Source organism: Rhea americana, unplaced genomic scaffold, assembly GCF_003343005.1.
Source record: "Rhea americana isolate MKP2758 unplaced genomic scaffold, rheAme1 scaffold_16, whole genome shotgun sequence".
Lineage (NCBI taxonomy): Eukaryota > Metazoa > Chordata > Aves > Rheiformes > Rheidae > Rhea > Rhea americana.
In genome coordinates, this window is record NW_028185705.1 from 7,996,487 (window position 1) to 8,020,496 (window position 24,010).

At 41.8% G+C, this 24,010-nt stretch overlaps 1 protein-coding gene across 1 annotated transcript in view; it reads right to left on the bottom strand.

Annotated features, from left to right (window-relative positions):
- Window positions 1-1,578: 1,578 nt before the first annotated feature.
- Window positions 1,579-24,010, bottom strand: part of PTPRG (protein tyrosine phosphatase receptor type G) — a 342,342-nt gene continuing 319,910 nt past the window's right edge. The window contains exons 17-30 of the mRNA XM_085300014.1: window positions 19,817-19,913; window positions 18,025-18,107; window positions 17,673-17,807; window positions 17,284-17,418; window positions 16,706-16,878; window positions 15,397-15,532; window positions 14,905-15,051; window positions 13,064-13,157; window positions 11,634-11,710; window positions 11,083-11,211; window positions 8,603-8,749; window positions 7,646-7,788; window positions 4,525-4,660; window positions 1,579-2,849 (exon numbers count right to left, since the gene is read on the bottom strand). Of these exons, the coding sequence (XP_085156140.1) occupies window positions 2,703-2,849; window positions 4,525-4,660; window positions 7,646-7,788; window positions 8,603-8,749; window positions 11,083-11,211; window positions 11,634-11,710; window positions 13,064-13,157; window positions 14,905-15,051; window positions 15,397-15,532; window positions 16,706-16,878; window positions 17,284-17,418; window positions 17,673-17,807; window positions 18,025-18,107; window positions 19,817-19,913 (1,779 nt within the window). The 3' untranslated portion in view covers window positions 1,579-2,702. The remainder of the gene's footprint in view (window positions 2,850-4,524; window positions 4,661-7,645; window positions 7,789-8,602; window positions 8,750-11,082; window positions 11,212-11,633; window positions 11,711-13,063; window positions 13,158-14,904; window positions 15,052-15,396; window positions 15,533-16,705; window positions 16,879-17,283; window positions 17,419-17,672; window positions 17,808-18,024; window positions 18,108-19,816; window positions 19,914-24,010) is intronic.

Genomic DNA, 24,010 nt, shown 5'->3' on the forward strand with positions numbered 1-24,010 from the left:
GAATTAAGCCCCAAGCAAGTATTTCAGGTGTGGGAAAATGCCAATGCAAATGCATGGATTTCCAAAGCATCTATCAAAGTTCAGCTCCACGGCCTTCTTTCACTGATTTTTAAAAACTGTGAGAAGATAAGGGATTAAACCAAGGCTATTCAGGCAGTTTGTCACGAAGCACAGTTATCTGCCATCACACCACTGAAATGAAAAGCAAGCAGCTAAATTACTGAACAAATCCAGCTCTCCTAGTGCTGCAGCAATCCTTGTGTCTCTTAGCTCTCGTCAGGGTCTGAATTCCTTCCTTCTCCCTGCACCACCCCGAGGACTTCACTACTGCACACCGAACCGATCAAATCCAGCCGAATCCCTCTGTGCTACGCGCTGCCACTGCCTGGGCCAGGATGGCTCTAGCAAGGGGACGCCGGCGCCTCGGCACCGGCGCACGGCGGCTGGCAGATCCGCTGCCAAACCTCCAGCCCCGCAGACAGCGGCTCGTGGAAACCCAACTGCTTCTGGTTTCTGGGGTGCGGAGCCCGGGCAGCCGGCCCGACCTCCTACCACGCGCTATGCTGGCTCGCTCCCGCGCCCGGGCCGTRTCCCAAGGCAAAGGGGGAGAAGCTGCAAAGCATTCTTTTGAAGTGTTTTGCACATTTTTTATTCGGACTAGCTGGTGCTGGGCATGGGATTTCCTTCCAGAAACCACGGCTGTATTACACTGCTCAGCATTAGCAGTTATTTGGATCACTTGTATCAGCGGATTAAACAAACTGCTAAGTAAAAGGTAACCACGAACTCTTAAATACTTTGGTGTTCAAACTGGTCAAGTGTATCCATATTAGGAAACCTGTCCCTCATTAAAAATGAAAGACCAGATGTCAGCTCATACCAGTTTGCCCAGCTCCACTGCTCTCGACGAGGCCGTTTCAGTCGGTACCTCATGAGGTTCTGACCCAAAACACTACTCCGGGGAACTTCAAACAGCTCACTTTCGGCTCTCCTCTGCGTGAAAACGCACAATTCCCTCTGCTTGGCTAAGCTTCCTCCCTGCCCGCCCCTCCAATAAAACAAGTGTTTTTAGCCATTTTAGCACGGGCAGCAGAAATTAACAGTTTTACATTTAAATGAAAAATATGCTGTAATATTTTGACAAATTTTGAGAAACCACAACGCATGCTTTGTGCAGTTGAAATTTAAAAGTAAAGAAAATAATGGCATATATTAGGGATAGTGCCTTTAACTGCACACCAAACATCAGAATGCTTGAAATAACGTATTTCATTTTCAAGGCAGATTCAATAACCTCTCCCTATTCAGCAGAGCTCTGAAGGACACAATTAGCTTTAACTCTCAGGAGAGTTAAGTATGTGCTTACTTCTTTTCTTAAATAGGGCTGGACCTTGTTGAATTGCAACCAAATACAAAGGAAAAGGGAGCCAATGGGGATGCATACTTAAATGCTCCAGATAATAACTGAATTATTGAGATAATCTGGGGAAAACCATATCATTGGTGTGGGAGGGAAAACAGAATAAATAGTTCTGTGCTAAACAACTAGTTTGGCAAAAGAAAGAGGGAGAATGTAACTTTATAGGTAGTTTTTTTTATTAGTTTGCTTCACCAGTAAATATGGATCAGTACTTTATGTTTTAGCACTAAAGTATGAAAATTACACACCTGTAAAAATGGCATCTAACAGTTATGAAATTAAGAAACGCCTGTCATCATGTAACATACCATTAGGTGTGAGGTCATATTCAAGAAATAGTAAGGAAATTAATGTGTTTAAAATATTGAATAGCTTAGTAATGTAAAATATTGCTACCTTCAATATATCTGAAAACAGGTCTGATTTGGGACTGTAGTAGATTTCTCACTGTATTGGCTCTGATGAAAATAAAAACAAAACACTTTCTCACCACAGGGCTCCTTATAAACTAAAATTGACATTTTTCCTGAATAAATAGGGAAACTTTGGAGCTGTAAATTCAAAACCTGTAAATGTGTCCCGCATATGAATTGCATCTAATTCATATTTCTATTGTATGTAATTTATATATTCTATGTGAAGCAAGTCCTAGGCCTGTGAGTGTACAAAACAGTAATTTGAAACAATACAGAAACAATTGTTTCAGCTCCACAAGGCTGTCACATCTTCATTGTAGCTAAAAATCACCTGCCACATTTTGTCAAGAAAGGATGAACTTTGCTCATCCATTCCACTGGAATACAGACTACAGTTACCAAAATTGTGACATGATAATTAAAATAATAAATATGGTATGAAGGGGTACAGTATCTGTCATAGAAAGAATCCACCTGGTCTAGCATTCGAGATGTAAGATTTGAGGGTCACTGTAGTTAGCAAAACTTCACTTAACTTCATTTAAACAAAACAAAAAAGYGTATGTTTGTTGTCATGGAATGTCACATCAGGGCTTGTTTTGTATTAGAATATTATAGGCAGTAACACTGATCATATAGTGCAAACTAGATAAAATTGCGTTTCACTGTGTGAAATAAACAGAGGTGCAAATGCTCAGTAGGATACCATTAAGACATAAAATGGCAAAAAATAAATATCAAAACTTTTATCAGTGTAAAAAAGTAATTGGGTTATTGTATAACCTAGAGTCTGGCAAAAAAGGCCTCAAAAAAGTTCGCTCAGTCTTCAGAAGTTCTACAAATTAAGTGCCTTTTCAGGTTTCCAATTAGACAAGAGACTCCATGCTTTCCGCGGGATCTGATTCATCACTGGCCATCACAGCACCGTTTTTGTCCAGTGTCATGGGACCATTTCCATTTTCCTTAGTGCTGACCAAGCTTAGCATTGCCTTGTAAAGAAACTGGTACTGTTCCTGGAAAAGAAAGGACAAATTATTGCAAACCTTTCAGGATTGGAAGCGAGTGGCACTTAAATTTGGCAATTCCAGGCTAGGTCACGGATACTGGTAGAAAGAAAAAAAAAAAAAAAGACATTTCATACAAAATGTTCCAGGCTGTTAAATATCAACAGCACCAAAGCAGCCATCTGACATGGTACAGAAATACAGTAATGGAGATTACTCAGAAACACATGCTTCACAGTCAAGATGCCAAGTCTTCATATTGCTTACAGAATATTTACTTTCCTCCTGTTGCTTTCTCCATGCGGACACCACTGATGTCAGTAAACTACAGACTCTAGATAAATTACATTCTTCCCATTTCCTCAGGGCATAGCAAATAGAAGTTGCTCCTCTGTGAAGGCACTAAGATGTAACAGAATATGAAGCACTGTTCTTTTTCATTTTGTAGATAATTAAATGCATCATTACTACGAGCATACATTTAGTGAGGAAAAATATTTTGAGAGTAATTACTTATGTTAATCTAGTTTAATATTGTCACCCCAAACCTCCAGTTTTCAGTATATTATTTTATTCCTGATCCACTGCTCACTGGAGAGAAAAGAAGTCTTTCCACTGACATTATAAGGATACTGCAGAAGGGCCAAACGTGCACCTTGTATGCAACACAAGAAATCAAAGAGTGTGTTGCAATAAACCTAAAAAGCCACTACACTGGCTTTCCAGCAAGAATGGCATACTTCCCGTTCCACTATTTCCCTCTCTATTCCATTATCGGGTTGATTTTAAATAGTAATGTATGCTATAGGTACAATCATTTTATATAATGAAGTCAGTCAGCTTATCGCTTTTGCACATATGGGTTCTGAATACATAAATATGCTAAATCAAGTGTTAGCTTAAATTCTAAGAGGAAGGATGAGGACAGCGCAAGGAGCTATTTACAGGCTCCGTCTAGAGACGATTCTAAGTAGCGCCGGCAGGTCAAACGTGGCCGAAGCGCTGCGTTACGGCCAAGCTCAGCTTTGGGGTTATCTCTGCGAAGGACCCCCAGGTTGGGTGCAGAGCAAAGGGGTAAGGGGCAGGTCCTCTTTCTGCCCCTAGGGACAGGCCCTGGCCCATGCTGTGCCCTCAGCCTGCTTGGACATTTTCTAGGAGAAGGTAAGCGGGACGAAAACTTTACTAGAGACAGGACTAATGCTTAAACAACATGGACGAGTGCAAGACAGTACCTGAGCCCTGGCTCGTCCCCTAGTGCTGGCGCGGGGGCAAGGATGCTGCTCTCCGCATACAGGGCGCAGGCTCCTGCAGAAGCTTTGTCTCCCCCTCTTCAGCTCTCTGGGCACTGCTGCACTGCTCGAAATCCAAACGAGCCAGGTTTAACTAGCAGAGCCTAACTTACAGGGCAGGCAGGGAGATGGCAACAAGCCGAAAGGCCAGGGCTGTCCATACAGTGGCCTGACTGTACGAGAAACAAGCCTAACTGCACATCAGGGACTGCGTGGGTTTGAGGTGTATAAAAATGACAGCAATACAAAAAAAGCCCAAATGCAGCTTCTGCTTGGTAACAAAAGCAATAACACCTGATAACATACACAAAGCTGCATGTCTGTTTTACTTCATGCTTTTTCTCTCAGACAAAAACCTTGTAAACTACCAATTTATATTCCATTTAAAGACTTACAATGTCTGTAAATACTCCAGGCCGCATAAGATTTATCATCTTTGCCACCTGGAAAACATCGACAGCATTTTCATTCTCCAGCTGCTGGGACAGAGTGGTAAGGGCACACAGCGTTCCTGCCGACACAGCTCCATACCTGAAAAAYCACACCACAACGATAAGGTACTCACAAACAAACCTGGGCACCCTCGCACAGAGCCGTGAAAGTGCCGGTATACTCTTMCTGGATTACTGCAGCTCATCTTTATATTTATTAAAAGCTCTATTTTACGCTAGCTAAGTTTTAGTCATTTTAATTTAAAAAAGAAATTTGGTGGCATACAAGTCACCTCAGGATATCTGCAGATTTCAACAGAAAGAACCGGAGCAGCAAATAATGYAAACCAAAAATACCCAGCTTGGAGAGTACACTCACGGAGTCAGGTTTCACATGCACTGAAGGCATCTGCATTATAGCTGAGCATATTTTACAATTCATTAGTGGGAGGCTCAAGCAAAACACAAACTATTACAAAGAAACGAGACTTCCTCCATGTCTGACAATTATATAAAGCACAGACACGAGCTGCTCACGAGTAAACGGGACGCATCTCAAAGTCTTCTTTAGGTCTGATTCATGGGCAAAATCCAACATTCCTGAGTTGGGCACCCAAGAGACATTATAGATTCTGAGAAGTTGAGCCATGCTGTCATTTAATAAGAACTTGAGCAATGGTTATGTGTCAGGAGAATGACTAACAATGTGTCCTTGAGACAGCGCTCAGGCGAAAATCTTACTGATGCTAAATCCAAAGCTCTGTGGGTATGCTTGAATCGCAAGCACAGTTGTGGGGCACCCGATACAAGATCCAAAGCAACAGGGGCTCATAACTGCTTCTGTGAGGCAAGGTTTTACTCTGTTCTCTTGGTCCTCAGGAGACTGAACTCCTGTCCTAGCTTTGCTATGGCTCTGCTCTGTGACCTGCAGCTGGACCAAGTCAGCCTTGGTGCTGACTTGCTCTGTAAACTGGAGAACTGGGCATGAAAACGTATATGATCCGCAAGTACTGCAATGCCATCTGGTATAATAAAGTTATTGCTAGTATTTTTGCAAGATTTCTGTGGAAATCAAGACATGCTGCCTTGATTTCATATGAGTTTTGCAAACCTGATTTGCCTAGAAATGGGAAACAGAAATCTGATCGCAATGGATCATTGATCTACCTGATGGGGAGTCCAAGAAGATGCAGGGCTCTTGCAGAGCTACACACATGGCCATGACTAATCATCTGATATGGACAACATGGACTTCGCCTGTCTGATGGGGAACATCTAAATGCCGCTGGGGGCCTAATGCTCTGTTTTTTACTGAGGTTGATTACCTCCACCTCCCAACCATCTGAATGCTTTTCTCTCTGCAAATCATGCAACAATCTTTGTCTAGTTGCCTACATATGGGCAATTATATTTGAAACACTTGACTTTAAGTTGGTAGTATTCAGTACAATTATCTCTAGCTGGAATTTCTGAATGTACTTCTTTGAAATGTTTTGCTATCAAGTCATTCCACCATGTACTTGCTAAMTGCCACATGCATTTAATATTTGCAAATCCATATATTTGGAATTAATCTGCAATTGTAATTATTAGTGGATTATGTGATATAGTCATTGCATATAGTAAAGGGAAATTTTCATTTTCAACTACATTTGCTTAGGCTCCAATGAAAAGCAGAATCCCCATTATATGAATAATATGAAAATAAAAACCATTGAATATGACAAATAAAGCAAAAAAGCAATTTACAGAAAGAATGACTCAGCACTGCTAGAAATGCAATTCTGATTTTTTTTTTCTGGTCTAGCATGAAATGCCCAAATCAATAATGGTTCTAATTTTGTAAAACATAATCTTAAATACTGCAAGAGTAGCAAAATCTCACTTCAGACTACCCAAAGCATGAATATTAAAACKAGGCTAGAATTAATAAGTGCTGGCAAAAGCCAGCAGAGCTTACACTGCGCATTAGCAAGGCAGGAAACAGTGGGAGAAAAACTACTTGCTGTGGCCCGAGGCACCACTTGCGCAAGTCTGGTGGGAAAAAACTGTTGCTGCAGCAATACGCTGATGTGAAGTGAAAGCTCTTTCAGCAACAAGGCTGATCTGACCACTGAAATACCAGAGTACGGTGATAACATTTTTTGCACAAAAGGTGAAGATTTCTAAGACTTTCCCATTAACTCTGTCTTGTAGCAATGGCAAATGTCTAATGGACTTGGGAGTGGGGGTTTAGAGCAAATAGCAGTCGTTTACATAGGCTCGGTTGTTCACTCCAAGGGCAACTTGACCAGTGACATAAMGCAGGCTTCCTCGTGATTTTAATGACAGAACAACTCCAGGGAGCTCCCTGCCTGCCAGGGCAAGATATTGTCTGCGATGTAATATTTAGCACTCTTTATAATTGGGCATTCAAGCATAGCTGGCAAGACAGCGAACGCCGCAGATCTACAAAAGAGACAAGTGTTGGCGCACGCTGGCCCTGTGTTGGTGGGCTCCCTCCCTTGTGCCTGGCACCACATGGTCCCCTTGGAGCGGTTTGGGGGGAGAAGCAGAAGGAAGAAAAACASATTTGCTCTAAGAAAAGCTGGCCTATTTGTCACAAGACACACTTCCTAATCATCCAGAGACACCGCTGAGCTGAGCTTGTTCCTTATCTTATGTGGCATATTATACCTGAGCTAGACAGCAGCTCAGGTTTCTATAAGACCATGCTGGGCTGCTCAAAGTATTTATTATCCAAATTATGGCTCTGCTGTTTTTTTAAGTTGGTTGTAGAATTTGTTTGGGAAGCCTCCAGGCAGAGAAGAACCCAGAACGCTTACAAAGCAGACACAGCCTGACTTTCTGAGTCCATCTGGAAAGACTAGAACCAACAGCATAAACTAGACTAAACAAAATGTATTTGGCCTCAGATGCCAATGGATRTCTCATCTCAGGAAGCTTAAGCACTCTGATCCTGTTGTTTAAGCCACCAAACCCCATTCACTCCATGCAAGAAAGAACATTAATTTTGATCACTGTCCCACAGCAGAATAACTCTTTTTACAGCCTACACGTAAATGGGAAAAAAGAGATGACGTACTCATCATGAACTATGGTGGGGCCATCCCTTGTTAAGGCCTCTTCCTTGATTACATTAATGAGTTCAAAGGTACTGCTTATAGGAGCATCTGGATTTGGCCATTTAGGACATTGAAAGTGACGGACTTCCAGAACGTAGTCATCCTGAAATGAAAAAAGAGCCTGGGCATTAGCTACTACAGTTTCACATTCATCCACTCCAGGCAGATAGCACAATGGGGAAAAGCCTCTCTACAAATTGAAGAGATACGTTCTTCTTCCAAARAAGTTTGCATACAAAGAAGAAGAAAGGTGCTCAGCTCTAGTATCTCTGTAACAGTGAACATCCTAAAATAAACAGCTATGAGAAAAAAATTAAAAATGATTTTGCATTTGAGTTCAGGGCTTACTTGCATATACATACGTTTTCTCAGAGGCCCTACAGCTCAAAGGTCAAACAAGAGAAAAGCAACAAAAGGAACTCAATTAAAAAGGRCTTGTAAACTTCTATTTTTGGAGCAAAATCCAGCTGCAGTCCTGATATCAAACTAAAAGCAGACTCGCAGCTCAAAAGAAACGTGCTTTACTAAGTAAAACCCCTTAATCTTTGTGAAACAATCTATAGACGCTGAATTTTGTAAGCAGAAATAGGACAATAAACCTTGGTGTGTACTTTGCAGAGTAATTCAATCTGCTTCTGGGATTTCTGAAGGAAAAACAAATGTCATAACTTTCAAATAAGATAAACGGATTCAATACAACAGTCTCATTAGTGGGAGGAATCTACCTCCAGCAGCAACAGAAGACAGGAGAGGGAGTCAGAATACCCTTCCCTCAGTGAGCAACATGCACAAACATGCATTTACAAGTCAATCCTTTTCAAGACTGTTTCTGAATTCTCTCTCTCTCCCATGTTTAAACAACATCAATAGCATTTTGGAGAAAAGCCAAGGCTCACATCTAGGGGGGTTTATTTTACCTGGGTAGCTTCAAGGATAAAGTCATGGATGATAATTTGCTCTTCGTTMGAGAGGCACAGTCTGTCTTTGCTGATAAGGGTCACAGTAAAGGCCTCACAGTTCATGGATTCCTCGCGACTTGGCCAGTACACAAACTCGTCTTCTGCCTAGAGRAAAGAAACAACACACACCCTGCAGCCTTCCGCATACCTTAAGTGCGAGTGAAAAATCCAGTGGATCAAAAAATCGGATAAACTGAGATGATCATAAACTGACCTTTGAAAAACATCTGTGTCTAAAGCAGACTTACTATAACAATAGTCAGTAACAGTCAGCCTACCAGATCCTTCTTTTGTGTGCCCAAACAGGTAACGCCTGCTTTTTAATTGGTTTCATAGGGAAAAGGTTATTTTAGCTTGCTCATACTTAACCTTTGTATTATATCCCGGGCTTTATTACCTCCTGCCTACACAGTTTTGCATGGAAGTACGATATCTATTTAGAAAAAAATGCACTGACTTAAAAAAATTGGTTTTTTTATTTTTAATTTATATTTATTGTGGTCTAATCCTAAACTCTAGGGTGCCAGTAAAAGCTCTGTGGATCAGGCCTAGGTAGAAGACTGATGGATACTCTGTGTAGGGGTTGAATTTTTAGCAGTGAGGARAGGAGTGAGGAGGAAGGAAGGAACTGAAATATTCTTAACCTTGAGAAAAGCAGTGGCTCAACTTAATGCAAGATCTCCAACAAAACACTAATGGAAACACTATGACACTATAAATTCTCAATGAGACTGTGAATGGGAATAAAGGCTGAAGAGCTTTACTAACTGATGGGTTATTGATAACATACTGTCAACACTATTCTTTAAAAAGCAACCATGCATTCTGATTTCACTGTAGAGAAAGAAAATTAGGCTCTGTCACACATGCAAAGCCTGTTTCTCCTCCTGGCTTCAGAAGTCTCCTGTCCATGCAGCATAAGAACAGATGCTAACCCGACAGCCTGCATGGCACTGCACGGCTGWGTCTCCAAAGACTCTGTGCTTTACTGTGCTGAAAAAACATGAGCTACTTGCTTTGTCCCTCTGTGGCCATGAGCATGCCTCTACAAACAGGCTTATCTCTGTGGGCCTGGCGACTCGATGTAGACATGCGCAAGATACTGTTGAGATTCAGACCTTAAACATTTAAGTTTGTTCTGAAAAAAAGACTTGAGGTCCTAAATCCCCTGAGAGTTTTGAAAATTCTGCCCTTAGCCTGCAGAGCTGACATCAAACAGGGTAATATTGCTCCACACTGTGGAAGTGCTCTCTCCCTCAATGCGAGAGATCCTCACGTAGCAGGCAATTGGCATATTCATCTCATCCTCTCACATTCAGCACCTTCATGGTCTCAGTCCTGTGCCACCCCTCCTTGCCAACCAACACAACCTACAGCAGACTCTGAGCCAGTGCTGGATGCCACTGCCTGGCTAGTCAACCTCTGCCCCGAGCACAGCGAAGGCCAAACCAGGTGCAAGGCATCTTGCAAAGGATGTTGCCTAGTCCAGCACTCCTCCATTACACTTCAATCTCTACTGTTCTCCAGAGCTATTCTATACACTTGTAAAGACAGGATCAGCCTCTTCATTTCTACCCAGTGTGCTTCCATTCCACTGGTGCTTTCTGATTCAATTGTATTTCTCTGAAAGCTCTTTGCCTTGCAATACCTGCAGTCCCCTTCACCTTACCACATGCAAATCAACTGTTGCCTCCTTAGTAGCCCCTCATGACTGCTATTTTCCTGCTGTAATGAAGGTAGTTTCTCTACCACTCTCAGCTGCAATCATCTATTCACCTCAGTGATGCATGCACAGAAAAACGAACTGTTTACTTCCTAATCCTTTTCAATGCACACTCTTGAGACATGCTAGTAAATCTGGAAGTAGTGATTAGCATTTCACCTGTGTCACCTTCTCTATCTCATTATTTCCATTTAGATTGACGTACACGTTTGCTTTTTTGCTCACATTAGAAATAACACTTGAAACCTTGCATGGCTTTAGCCCTCTACGGGCTTAGCCTTAAGCTCCAAAAGTAAACAAACAACTACCTTCTTGTCTCTGCATTGCATTTCTGTTGCTTTCAAGGTCCTTACCTATGGCCCTGGCCATCCAGTAACTTCAGTGCTTTACATCCTGCCAGCCAGGGAACCCACTGCAGCTTTGCAGAGGTTGTCCTCACTGGCCTGCGGCCCAAGAGCTCTGTGGTCCACTCTTGCTCGCTGCAGTTCAGAATGTCTTTCCCAAGGAACAGGACAGAAGGAGAGTGCAGAAAACAGTCCCTGCACCTAGGAACTTATCTTACTAAGCTTATGGCAAAGTTTGAGAGAGCGGCTCAGAAATTAGTTATGTTTTCAACTAGAAAACAGCCACAGGGTGTAACTAAGCGACCCTATGCTGATGCCCTGCTGGGCTAAGTAATAACCCTATGGCAGGGGGAGGGAAGCGTTTAACTCACCAGGCTCTGGTTATCCGGTAGCATGACGATGATTTGTGCATTGTGATCCCAGATCATTCGCCAGAAATCTTTAGTTGTATGTGGCAGCGGATGTTGGGTTATGATGAACTCGTTACTCCTGTAGTAGCCCTTTTGCAGCAAAACAAGAGAGTACTTACTGCCTTAAGTACTCTTAAAGCATTGATTTCATCTTTAGGGACAGATAATGACCCTATTTCATTTTATTCTACAATATTTTCACACAGACTATAATTTTTAACTCTATTTCCATTCTGTGGAGTCCCTATGGTTTTCATTTACTCTACATCTCAGTATTTATTTGACTGTATCTCATGGAAATATGAACTCCACATAAATGTATCTTGTATTTAATTTTTTTAGGCAACAATCTTTAATAAAACACTGTTAATAGTTTTACATTATGGGGAAGGTGTTAAAATCTCATCTGTTAATACACAGCCATTACATACTGAATTAAGACAATTATAGGCATCTGCTATTTAGCACCTTAGAATTGATTTTACTTTGTAATTAGGTGTTGGCTTCCTCACCATGATATAAGAGGCATTAATGTAATCAGTTCCCTTCATTCCAGGCAGTGGTGCCAAGCCCACTCTAGCACGCTCAGCTATAAGATTAAAAAAAAAATAATAAAAAAAATCAAAGTCTGATCATGGCACAATGCAGAAAGCAAGAATTTTTTAGATGTTAACAAACCAAACACTGAGCACCTCCCATCTCCCCCAGGAGCAGGCCAGCACTTTAACTGTGTTAAAGCATTGCCTACTAACACAAGATATAAAAAGAGAATGTTGCGCAATATTCCCACAAGGACAAAGTAATTTCAGGAATCAAATTTTACTATAGCAAAGATTTTCACAGCAGGCTGAATTACCAAATGACTGTATATGCAGTGACAACAGGGGATTTCAGGTAATACTTGACTGCAGTGTCTCAAATTGTCTCCAGCAGCACACAAACCCAGCTGATTTATTTTGTTTTCCCCACCATTCGGCAGCACTACCATCACTCTCTTYTTCTAGCTGGAGGGTGAGATAACCTCTACAGAGAAAACACCTCCCAAACGGGTAACCACCCAGAAGTGTGTGCTTGCTCTCCAGCAGGTCTGCACTACTCCTTAGTTGAGGACTGCGTTCAACAATATATCCTGGAACCAACTGACAGGCTCCTAGCGCGAAACCAAAACCACTGCAGCTACTGGACACAAAGGGCAGAGTTGTACAGACTCGTTCTGCCCGTTCACATTTGTTTATAAGCTATACTGTGATGGGTTCCCTTCTTCTTAGCAAACTTTATGACGGGCCAGATCTGTGCYGTTATAACTGTGTGCCAGTTTGGCTGTCTTCTGTTGGGTGCTCTGGGTAATCTGATGGAAATGACACCATTYCCATGCTTGGTCTGGAGCAAACTCATACTGGTGGCTAACCAGGGCATGCACAGATTTGGGACTAATGATTGTGAAACTATGGCCTTGGGCACTAAATACCCTCATCTGGGGAAGGCTGAGATATGGTGGTCTAGCATGCTCCACCAAGATACACACACATACATACATACACACACACACACACACACAAACACACACACAGGCAACCACGAACTCGCACAGAAATTGATAGTAGTAGCTGAATTGCAAACAACTTCTGTCAGTCACCCTGGGAGATCTGACCCGGGCAGGGAGCTGTATCAAAGTAATTCTCAGATTTATCCCCTACATCATTATTCAAATTCTTAAGCACTTCAAATTAACATTTCACTTGGACAGTGTATATGGCTGACACCTTAACTATTTTCTTTTGTTCAGTTTCATCAGAGTAATTCTGAAAGACAAGACAGCTTGGTCGGAACAAAAGATCACATTTCTCCTTCCTAGTGGCTATGCCTTTTCATGCATAACGCAAGGAGAATTCAGTACAAAAAGTTATGCTAGGCAGTAATCAAACCGAAGATGTGATCTTACACGGCACGACTGATGAGTTCCTGTTCTTCTCTTTGTTGCAGTCTTTCTGAGCACTGAAGCATTCTATGTACTTTGCATTACACTGTGTAACCAGCTGAAAGAGAATAAAGTAGTAAGTCAGTCCGCATGGTGCTCTCAATGGAGAGAGGAGGTTTCTTTGCCAGCTCCTGGGAAGATGCATCAGTAGAAGAATAAACTGCATTGTTAAATTTGTTTAAAGTACTCAAGACACCAATGGAAATCACCCTTTTCATTCCATCTGTTTAATGGATAAAAAGATCTCTGCAGCTCTCAGCTTTGAAACAACCTGAGAATGAACTTCCATCAAAATGTACTTTCACAGAACACTACRTTTAGTTAACTTTCAGAATATATTTGCAGATATATGGTCAGTCAAAAGCAGGTCTCAAGGAGGAAAAGTCAGCAAAAACAACAACAAAACCTCTTCTCTGTCTTCTTTTAAAATAATAGCAAGATGATTCCTGCAGAATGTCTTTTCCTGCCAGGGCTTGTGGGGACTTGGTCCATGAGCATCAGAGCTGGTGGGTTACATTCTCTGGTCCACCAAGCTCATCCCAGGCTGCTTATGAGGCACAGAGAAAAGTCAGGGAGGCAGATTTGTATTGGAATATTCCTCCCCTCATGCATGGGGAAACTCTACTGCAGCGAAGAGGGTGAAGGGGGCTTCCTGCACCAGAAACTCACATTCAGCATAATTTTGCAGTAAGACAGTTAAATGTAAACTGCTGCACAAGGGGGCAAGAGCACAAGTTAATTTTCTGCCAACTTTGTGGTAGCAGCACAAACTAGGGAACAATCTAATAATTGCTGCTGGCCACATCCTTACTTAGTCCCAGTTTCAAATGCACTCTAAACAAGAAAGCATTCATCTAAGTACTGGTGGAAGCCCCATTAGAAGTTGTGAGGTTTCTAAATACCTGTGCAACTCTGGCAAAGTAATTTCAGAAAATGGCACTTAGGTTTTTGAAATTTTGCCCCAAGTGATCAGAAAACATCTTTAAACTTAAAACTTTGTATTTTTCTTAAAAGAAATGCAATAGTTTTTGCAATTTTTTTCTCCTGCTGCATTTTGTATATGTTTCTTTCTTTACTTTAGTAATTAAGCATCTGGAATGCGTAGCTGATGTAGAATTACYGAGATTTTTAGAAGTGAATTGAGAAAATAGCCTACTCATAGTTTGGCATCTGGCATAATTTAGCAGTTTCAGTTCCTCGGTCAGTTATTGACTGAATTTAACTGTTAAAATAGACTTCGTGTATAATCTTCTTATGATACACAGTAGCACAAAATAGTTTTGAATGCATTTAAATAAAACACAATCAGAAAATCTTAGGTTTTAAATAGGAGAAAATGGGCAAAAAGTTTTACTTTGGGCAGGATGAAAGTCAGCTATAACATAGCAGGGAAAAGTAGCAAGTATAGCTATTAGTAATGAAAGACATACTGTGTTTCCCTGGTCTTTGAACATTTTTAAATGTGTACCTACAGCGCTGAAACAGTAAGTGGTGCTAAGAATCTTACATCATTTGTTTCTGCGCAGATGGGTGTGAGAGAGGCAGCCTGGAGGATGACCTCCAGCCAAGCAAACCACACACAGAAACGTCCAAGGACCTTTAGAACAGGGAAAGCAATAGCACACTCGGACCAGTGTCCGTTTCCATCTTCAAGAGTATTAGTGCTGATTTCGAGTAGCATAATTAAGATTGCTATTCAAGCGTTCTGGTTTGGCTTCCTATCCATGGCAATAGACAGTGAAGGCATGCCATGCAGCAGAGAGTGGGCGAACTCAGTGCCCCTGGATGGCTGTGATAAGCTTTACCTTGAACTGTTTTTCTAGTCGTGTCTTCCCTCCTATGCCAGGAATGAGGATGCTGTTAACATAACTATGCAGCTGGTTTGCAGATACTTCAGTCTCCTTCCCAAGGATGGCTTCCAACAAGGCATCATGAATAAAAATGTACTGCTCCTAGAAAAACAACTGCATGTCACATAGGCACTCGGAATAAACTAAATAGCTGGCTTTAACCCAGGGGTAGAGCACCCTAGAGGAAAGGGTAACACCTTCTCTGAAAAACGAGCCACCCATGCAAATACTGCCATTGCAACATTTAGAAGTGTAGCACACAAACTCTGAAGAAGTCAAAAGTAGAATCTAAAGCTTCTGGTCTAGGAGAAGAGAGACATTCCAGTACAACAAATGCCTGGTGATATATTTTGTATTTATGGGAATGTAACTGAAAAATCTATTTTCTCTTTGATTACAACATAAAAATGAACATAGCTTTAAATTCAGCCCCACTGCATTCTTTACCTCTGTCTGGACGAGGTAGTTGCGCTGTGTCCTGATGTGTTTCAGGAAACCCAGGACATTAACTGTGCTTTTGTCTTTTATCTGTTGCAGCATACTGTCTATCACAATGTAGGTACCAGTTCTGCCAACACCAGCACTACAAAAGACATAAAAGAAACTCATGTAACAGAGCTGGACCAAAGTTAATGTTTATAATAGCAAAAAAGAAGATCAAATATTCTTGTCCACAGATYTTACTTCCCCTGCTAGCACAAGTCCTTAAACAAAATATTTTGGTTTTCAGGGAATTTTTTCTGGCGGTTTAAGTCCTTAGCTACCCTGTGAAATCAGTGTTCTCTCAAATACTTTACTTCCTCCCTCTGTGGGTATCTCTGCGCTACAAGATGTGGATGTGAGTGTAGCACAAGCCATTATGCTTGCACCACTGAAGCTGGCTGGTGCCACTGGCTAGAGCAGTGCGGATGGAGCTGCTGTGGAGCCTCTATTTCACACACTGGTTGTGTGTGTGTGTTGTCTTGTCTCCAATGCTGTTGTTACTGGTGCTGGCTAGAAGAAGCCATGTGGAGCCAAACTGCTTCCACTCCAGACCCACCAAGGTTGCTCCAGACTGTGAGGCTGCCCTGGTTGGCTTCAGCCCTGAGGGAAGGCCTGGGCTTCCGGAGGGTGTTAACCTTGTGAAGACAGCATTTCTTGAAGGGGAAGAGAGTGCTCCTGGGCTCAGTGTAGCAGGGAGAGGGGGAACTGTTCAGAGCTTTCCAATTTTTGCTCTAGAGCGCTCATCTCCAGCACCCCCTTCCTCTTTGCTATGGTGCTGTACAGCCCCCCTCACACAGAGTCTTTTGTGATGGAGATCACTTCCCTTAACGCATTTAAAGGAAGTCCTCTGTTGACTGCAAGTGCTGGTGAATATGAGTGCAGTTTGGTGGTAGAGCTGCATGCTGCACACAAGGAGAGCTCCAGGACTCCATGTATTCACGTGGTCGATTGTCAGCAGATGTGATCCTGCCCTGCCCATGCACTGAATGGGTAGGCTGCAAACAAGCTTCAAGCCAGAAACTGCACAGCTACATCACTGCAATGCTGAACAGCTCATCAGCATGAAGCAGGGCTTTGCTAATGCAACTGGGAAGCTTCTGCATTGGATCTGGCTTGAAATGTAGGCAAAACACACTCCCGTCTACCTTCACTCTATGGGGCAGGCATATTCTTCCTGCATTAATAACACATATGTTTGTCTTAACTAGCATTTAGGATGTACGCTGCACACTAGAGATGCTTGCTGTGAAGTAGCTAATCACACTCATCATACCTGCAGTGCACAACCACTGGTCCCATGTCCGTAGTTCTGGCTGCCGAGGATCTCCGAACGAAGGTTAGCACAGGCAGGGCATACTCCGGCACACCCATGTCAGGCCACTGAGTGTAGTGATACTGAATAACCATTCTCTCATTCTGCCGCCCTTTGGGATTTCCCTTCTGACCCTGCATGCAAAGTGTGCACAGCGAGAAGAGAAAGATTAGGAAAGGGAAGCGTGGAAAAACATTCAATCTTGCAAGCTTGCTCAGCTGAAAAAGTGCCCAACTCTGATAGAAGAAATCTTTTTCTGCAGCTCTGCCTCCTGCTAGGTGGAGACAGAGTTCAGGGAAAAATACACATGGGAACAGAAAACAGCAGTAACTGTGAGACTAAATCAGCAGTGAACTTGAAAGAAAGAAATACAGGCTAAACCTTTCACCAGGTTCCTTGTAATCCTGGCTTTGCTTACTTATTTCCCATCCACCTGCTACTTCAAGCTGTCTGTGCAATAGCTGAGGTTTTGCTCCTGTGCAGCTTGTATCCTGCACAAGCCAGAAGACATCTGGATGAAAACAGCAGACTTCACCCACCTTTTTCATCTTTGTGTTCCTGATGGTGAAGCGGCGCACAGTGTAGCAGGCGTGAATGTTTGTGCTCTTCAGCGTGACTATAATGTTGCCATACTCCTCGCTGTTTTCTGATGGCCAGTACTGATCGCATTTCCTCTGAACAAAGAGATAGATTGGTGGGTTGGCTGAAGGTTTGAGCTGGTTCTTTACATACACATTTAGAGTTTTTTAGAAGAGTAAAATCATGGCTAGCTATGTATCCCTCTGTTATTTATATATTATACATTGATATATATATGATATATATATATATATATATATATAATCCCCAAGCATTTTAAACAAATTCTGCCCACGTGATTCAGGGAGGTGGTAAGGAACAGCTGCTAACAAATTATAAATTCTCTTACTCTTCCTTTTTCAACAAGGTTTGTGATCATGACAATGATTCCAGTGTTTTGTTCCCAAATCATCCTCCAAAAATCTTCAAATGTAGATTTTAAAGGTCCCTGGGTAGCAATGTAGGCTTTTGCTTTGTTGTAACCCTTCAAAGAAAACCACAATGCCAAGTAAGATGAAAGCAGTATCATAGCAGACATATTAATAATTTAAAGGTACCAAAAAAAGGTGCCTTTCTCACTCAGGATACTGAGGATCTTGTAGCAAAACTATCAGAGGAAGCTGGAAAATACAAGCACTTTACAAGTAGCAATACTTTGTGGAAGGATTCAGAGTTAGAGAATGAAAAACAACTCAACGTACATCAACATAATTGGCATTAATGTAGTCACTGTGCTTCGAATCTTTTCCTGGTAAAGGCCTTAGCTTCACCCTACTGTGATCATCTGCAAGATAAGAAACAGAGCAGAGAAGTGTTAAGGAAACATTTTGCAGAAATGTAGGTAAACATCTTATTTCCTATGTGTTGGAGTATCCCTTATTAATAACCTGTAGAAGTTGACTTTGGATTGGAGTCAAGGGGAAGATGGAAGTGTCTGCCCTTGATCATCTGATCATGGTAGCAGGCCTCAGGCTTCACATCCTTTTAAGTACCTGGTTCATGTTGGGGCAGCTTCTCTTTACAGAGATCATTGGAGCTTAAGGAGATCTAGGATCATCTACACCATGCAGTGTAGGGTGGTTCAAAGAGCCATGCCACCACAGAGGGTGCAATACGTAACACTGTGCAGAGATACCAGCTCCGCTCCTGTCTACAGTAAAACTGCCTTGGCTTGGCTCTWTGTGTGAGTTCATTATCCTCCCCTTGGTGCTGTGTCGAGGCAGGTCTACTGGCCTTGGCAGCACAGTGAGTGCCCTCACTCCTTCACCACCCTTATTGCCCCAAGAGGACAGATTCTAGGTCTTTAGCTCCTGTTTTCCTTGCATGCAAAAGCCTGACTTCCTGCTCGAATAGAAAAGATGCAGGTCTTCCCCTGCTCCAGGGCAGACGTATTGGGCTGTTAAGTGCTTTCAACACAAGCAGATACAAAACACAACAACTAACTAACTTCAAGCACAAGAAGCTGGTATCATTTGCCTTCCTCAACCACCAATGGAGAGAGAGGTTCCTCCAGGGGCAATCTGCAGCACTTAAGTTCGTGCYTCAATTTCCCTGTAATGGTATTTCTCACTCTGCACCACAGAAGGAGCCTAGAGGGACCAGACATCTTTGCCTAAAATCTGAATTGAGACAACCACAATGAGTCCCCTTGCTCAAACCCACACAACAAGTCTACTATAGATCTGGGAACTGGTCCTCAGCCTGAACCTTGCTCACTTYGGAGAATCCATCAGAGATACGCATTTCCTTCCTATGCCATCCAAAGCACTCAAGATTTATTGCAGTGGTATCAGTGAATGCAGATCAACCTTGTGAGCTTTGTATCAGTGGCTCTCCGCCTTCGTTGCTAAACCACAGTGACTGCTGCACCTGCCATTCATTCCACATCAGAGAACAATATGGAAAAAGTTACCGCATTTCAATTTCAGACCTGCAATAATTTGCATTCTAGAGCAGAGTCCGGATTTGCTGTACTCAGAGGGATACGGGCAAAGCCTGCACTATGCTACAAAGATCATTGTTTGCCCAAGTCATACACATAGCTGAAGCAGTTTGAAATACAGCAGATATACTGCTGGAAGATTTAGCACCTTTGGGATTACAAGGGAATCCCAAGGATCATAAATAAAACTCTTTTCTCCACTATGCACTTCCCTTAGGCCACTTTTCAGAGATTAGCAGGCAGACAGATCTTATTATCAATTGATCCCAGTTGTTCCACCACAAAGTTTCACACTGAACTGGTATTTTTAAAAACAACACTTACACTATCAAACTGTAAAACYTCTTAAGGAAAAAGCTGGAGTGAAATTCCGGTCCACAGAAGTCAAAACTTCCACTGCTTTTAGCAGGAAAAGGAGCTCTCAGCCACACTTTCACATTAATTAYTGTGCAGTAACGTATCTTTGAGTCACCCGTCACACACACACGCACTGGGAGAGGAGAGTGGCTTTCCCTGTCGATTCCCTGCACTTATTGCCCAGGCTTACTTACACGCGAGGATGTTGATATATCTGTTCTTGTGCTTGTTGTCGGGGTGGTTGGAGTGCTCCGCAGTGATGTTCATGTCGGCTGTACAGCGCTGCACTTCCTAGGCACCAAAATTATGCAAAGGGAAAATCTGTCAGTCCAGAAATGAAGCTTTATCTCCTTTTGCAATAGCTCATGGGAAACAGGTTTAAAATACCARTATCTTATGGTTGGATTAAATAAACAGTCTTTCTGTATTGCCTTTTAAGAGGTATTCTGCTTAAACCAAGGGCGTATTAGCTGTTCTCTGGTGTCCAGTTATGCTCTTCTACATGTCCTTGGTGACAGATGCATTTTGGGCACCTGAGGGCCTACTGACCCCTCTGCCCAGTCTCCTGGGCTCCATCCCGTGCCATACACCACTTTCTACCCCCTTGGGAAGGGAGGAGAAGGTCCATCAAAGGCAAGAGTGACCACAGTGTGGCATAAGAGATTCAGCACAAAAAACACTTCTACGGAAGAATTTCAAGCACTGGACAACTTACTTGCTTGTAATCCCTCAAAACAGGGTTTCTGACATTTGAGTTTTGCATTGACCTTTTGTTAGTTCTCTGCAGAGAGATGACTTTTATAAAATATAAATAAAAGAGATCTGTGAAGATAACGGATAGTGCTTTAAATACCACTGCTGGTACACCTATTAACAGTTGCTTTAAATACCACTGCTGGTACACCTATTAACAGTGTACGATTTAGTGAAAAAGGTAAAAGGCTGTGTCTAGGATATATATTGGAGATGTATATATTTAGACATTTACCTAGCTCAATGAGGCCAGAAGTTCAAGAAGCTARAGATGCAGGTATATGTCTAGTTGAGAAAGTAGGTGAGATACCTAACTTCCTCTAATTTTTTAATTCTTAACCTACTTGCATCATCAAACAAATGAATACAGGGCTATATGCAGCAACACAGTGTGTCTTTTTTGCCCCTGAGAGTAGTAGCTATTCTCCTTGGCCAAGTTCTCTAGGAGTGTTCATACTTTGRAGACTGTCTTGCAAGTAAATCACTAAATCTCATATACTATACCACTTCCAAGGAATGTTTTCTTGTATCTACTTAAATACAATCTTTCTGAAAAAGCAAAAAGCTTTTTCTCATCAGCATTTGCATAAATATTCTTAGTTTTAGAACAAATGTTTTGAAAAACATATTGATGTTTGCAGTTCACAAAGTTGTGGRAGAAGCTACATTTATTCAAACCTTTTGTGGGGCCCAGAAATCACACCAAATAGAACTAATTTCCCCCAAGGTTATATGGGGAGGTGCCAAATTACTTTGTACTTCAAGCTTTAAAAATAACAGTATAGAACCTGCCTAAGAGAGGAAAGTCATTAGACGCTCACAGCTGCTACAAAGATCACGAGCTAAGTGACAGAGAAAAATTATCAGGAGAAATGCTATACAAACAGCAGATGTAACAGAGTTCAGCATTATGCAGACATTTCACAAAGGAGCTGCAAAGCAATTTTGATATCTTCCCCAGCATTTACATTTTGAAAGTGCAAAGTATACTAAAACCTGGAACATTTTATAGCTTTCATATCCACGCGGCACTCCCAAATGAACAATTGCTTCTCTCGCTCTCCTCTCCATTGGGAGAAGCATACTACAGTCAAGGGGATGAGCTGAGCAAAGACAAAGAGGAATCGGGCACAGCTCTCGGCTGGCCCTAATAGAATTTTTCACAGTTCCATTTCTATCACAGGGGGGAAAAAAAACCACATTGAAGTGTGCGCTTCCCCAAATTCTGCCTGTCAGCTCCAATAAACAAGGGTCTTTTGATTATACATTGGTTCAGTTCAGCTTAAACTGCGAACGCCAAAGCAGCATGAGTTGTATTTTTGTATGATTTAATGCAACTCGGTTTTGCTTTTTTTGCATTTAAAAATCATGCAACATTATTCCTGTACTGTTGCAGGTCACTTCTAAAAAATACCCCCTCTTTCCGAAGAGCCCTGTATCAAACACTGAATCCCTGCAGCACCACAAAATTATTTCTGGAACAGTTATTAGCACTGAAACATTTATGCCAAATCCTGTAGAATTTAATATGGATGAGTCCAGTAAGATTCTGTGGAGAATACTCTCAAAAGTTAGACAATCTAATTGGGAATTACATCCCTGCTAAGGAATTCTCTCTGACAGTTTAAATACTACGTAGTAAATGTATCACTTCCTATAAAATTCTATAGGATTTTTCCATAAGGGAATTGTTAGAGGGGTTAATCATTTTAATTAACCTTTTTATGTTGATGCTGACTGCTTTTTTGACTGTACAGCGTTCCTAGTTGGCCAATATAAAGTTAATGGAAGAGGAAGATTAAGCTAAGGTGGTGAAAAACATCGCAATGGGAAAGAAGGTCTTATGCTGTGAGAGGTGATCACCTGAAAATGGCTTATATTAAAAGCTTAACTTTATAAATGAATTTTAATACCCTTAAAAACTGCTAAAATGGGGGAGTCTATACCTGCACACTGCACAAGCACAGCAAAATAAGACTGTTCAAGGAAAGCTCTCTGCCTTGCCAGTGTATCTTAACTCCTTCCATCTTTCTTAAAATCAACATAAACCAATAAAAGCCCATTTCAACTTCAGGAACACTGAGTCCAAGACAAGAAGCTCTGGATTGCTGAGCTTGCCTGGTAAGAAGGGGACCAAGGACATCTTCTCGCTTTGTGCTGGCCACTGGCAATGTTTGGCCATGCTGAATGGCCAGATTGGCAGTGAACTGAGGTCGGTTATCCACTGTCTCTTATCTCCTGTTCATCTCTCCAGACGCTAACTGCGAATTACTAAATCACAGGTTTGCTACCCCAGATACGAAGGCACAAGTTAACGTTCCTTCGTCATTAAAGTTGAAGTGGTTGTCTTTCATCAATGCACAAAATGCTGCAAGGAGACAAGACTAGTTGCAGCCTGTTATCTATGCCTGCTTTTAGAGCATAATTTATCCTTTGGCAGAACACGATGGCCTGGTGTTTAAATAAATATCACCCCAGAGAAAGCTCCCAAAAGTCACCTTCCTAACTATGCCTTTTTATCACATCATATATTACTACATATTTACTTCCCCAACATTTTCTAATGCTAATGCAATTAACACTATATGWTTTCTAAATCTTCCTGCTTACCCAGTCATTCATTTGCATTTAAAACATCATCACGATTACACTATCATTACAACTTTGCAGGCAGGCCACCAGGTCAGCTCTGGTGCCTGAGCTACTCATCGCAACCTAAACAAAGTCTTCTCCAATTAACATGAAACCGCTCCTGGCACCTTGGAGTAAAAGGACAGCTACCTTTAGCACCATGTCTGTAATTAATCAAGTCATATCAGACAAACTTTTCCACTCCAGTCTTTTCTTCTGCTTTCTTTAATCTCTTTAGTCTCTTCCACTGATTTTAATGGTGGCTGGCTAGCGTGCTGCTGCTCTTTACGTTTAACTTCGCAGAACACATTGCTGTCCTAAGATGAATGGATATAGGCTCTTGTCCTGTCCTTTCAACTTATCATCGACAACCCAAGAAACCAAAGTACATGGTTTCAATTGACCGTTAGTTACTGTAAAAAGTGTTCTAGGCCTTGCTATTATGGCTAATTTACCTTTTAATTATATTGTCCATGCTAATGCTAATTGGAATTTGATACACSCAGGTTTAATGGTCCATTTTCATTGCCTTTCTGAAACAAGTTACAGATTAGTTTTTTCTAAACTTCAAAGAGTTTCCACTAAAGTGTAAAATCAAACTGCTCCAGCATCTTGCTGGCAATATCAGGTTGTGAATAAGAAATTTTGCCACAGTGACTGAGCAGGGACTCAGTCTCTTGATTTGGCCTTATGCAGCGCTGCTGTTGTTTCCCATTACTTCTGTCAGCAGATGTCCTAGCAGGGGCTGAACTGTAAAAGCCTATGAATAGCAATGAGGAGGAATGAACAAAGAAAGGATCCTAATTTGAAGGACTAAATTAGAGAAGATCCACAGCTATGTTTTGATCTTACTGTGGTATTTTTCAGCATGAAAGCAGCTAGTGCATCTAGTGCATCCACCCCTCCTAAGATCACTCCTGATCTATTAGTTTAATCCCAAATTAGAGAATTCTGTGGTTGTTCTCTTGGTGTTTGTTCTGCAAACATGAAGACAGCGTACCAAC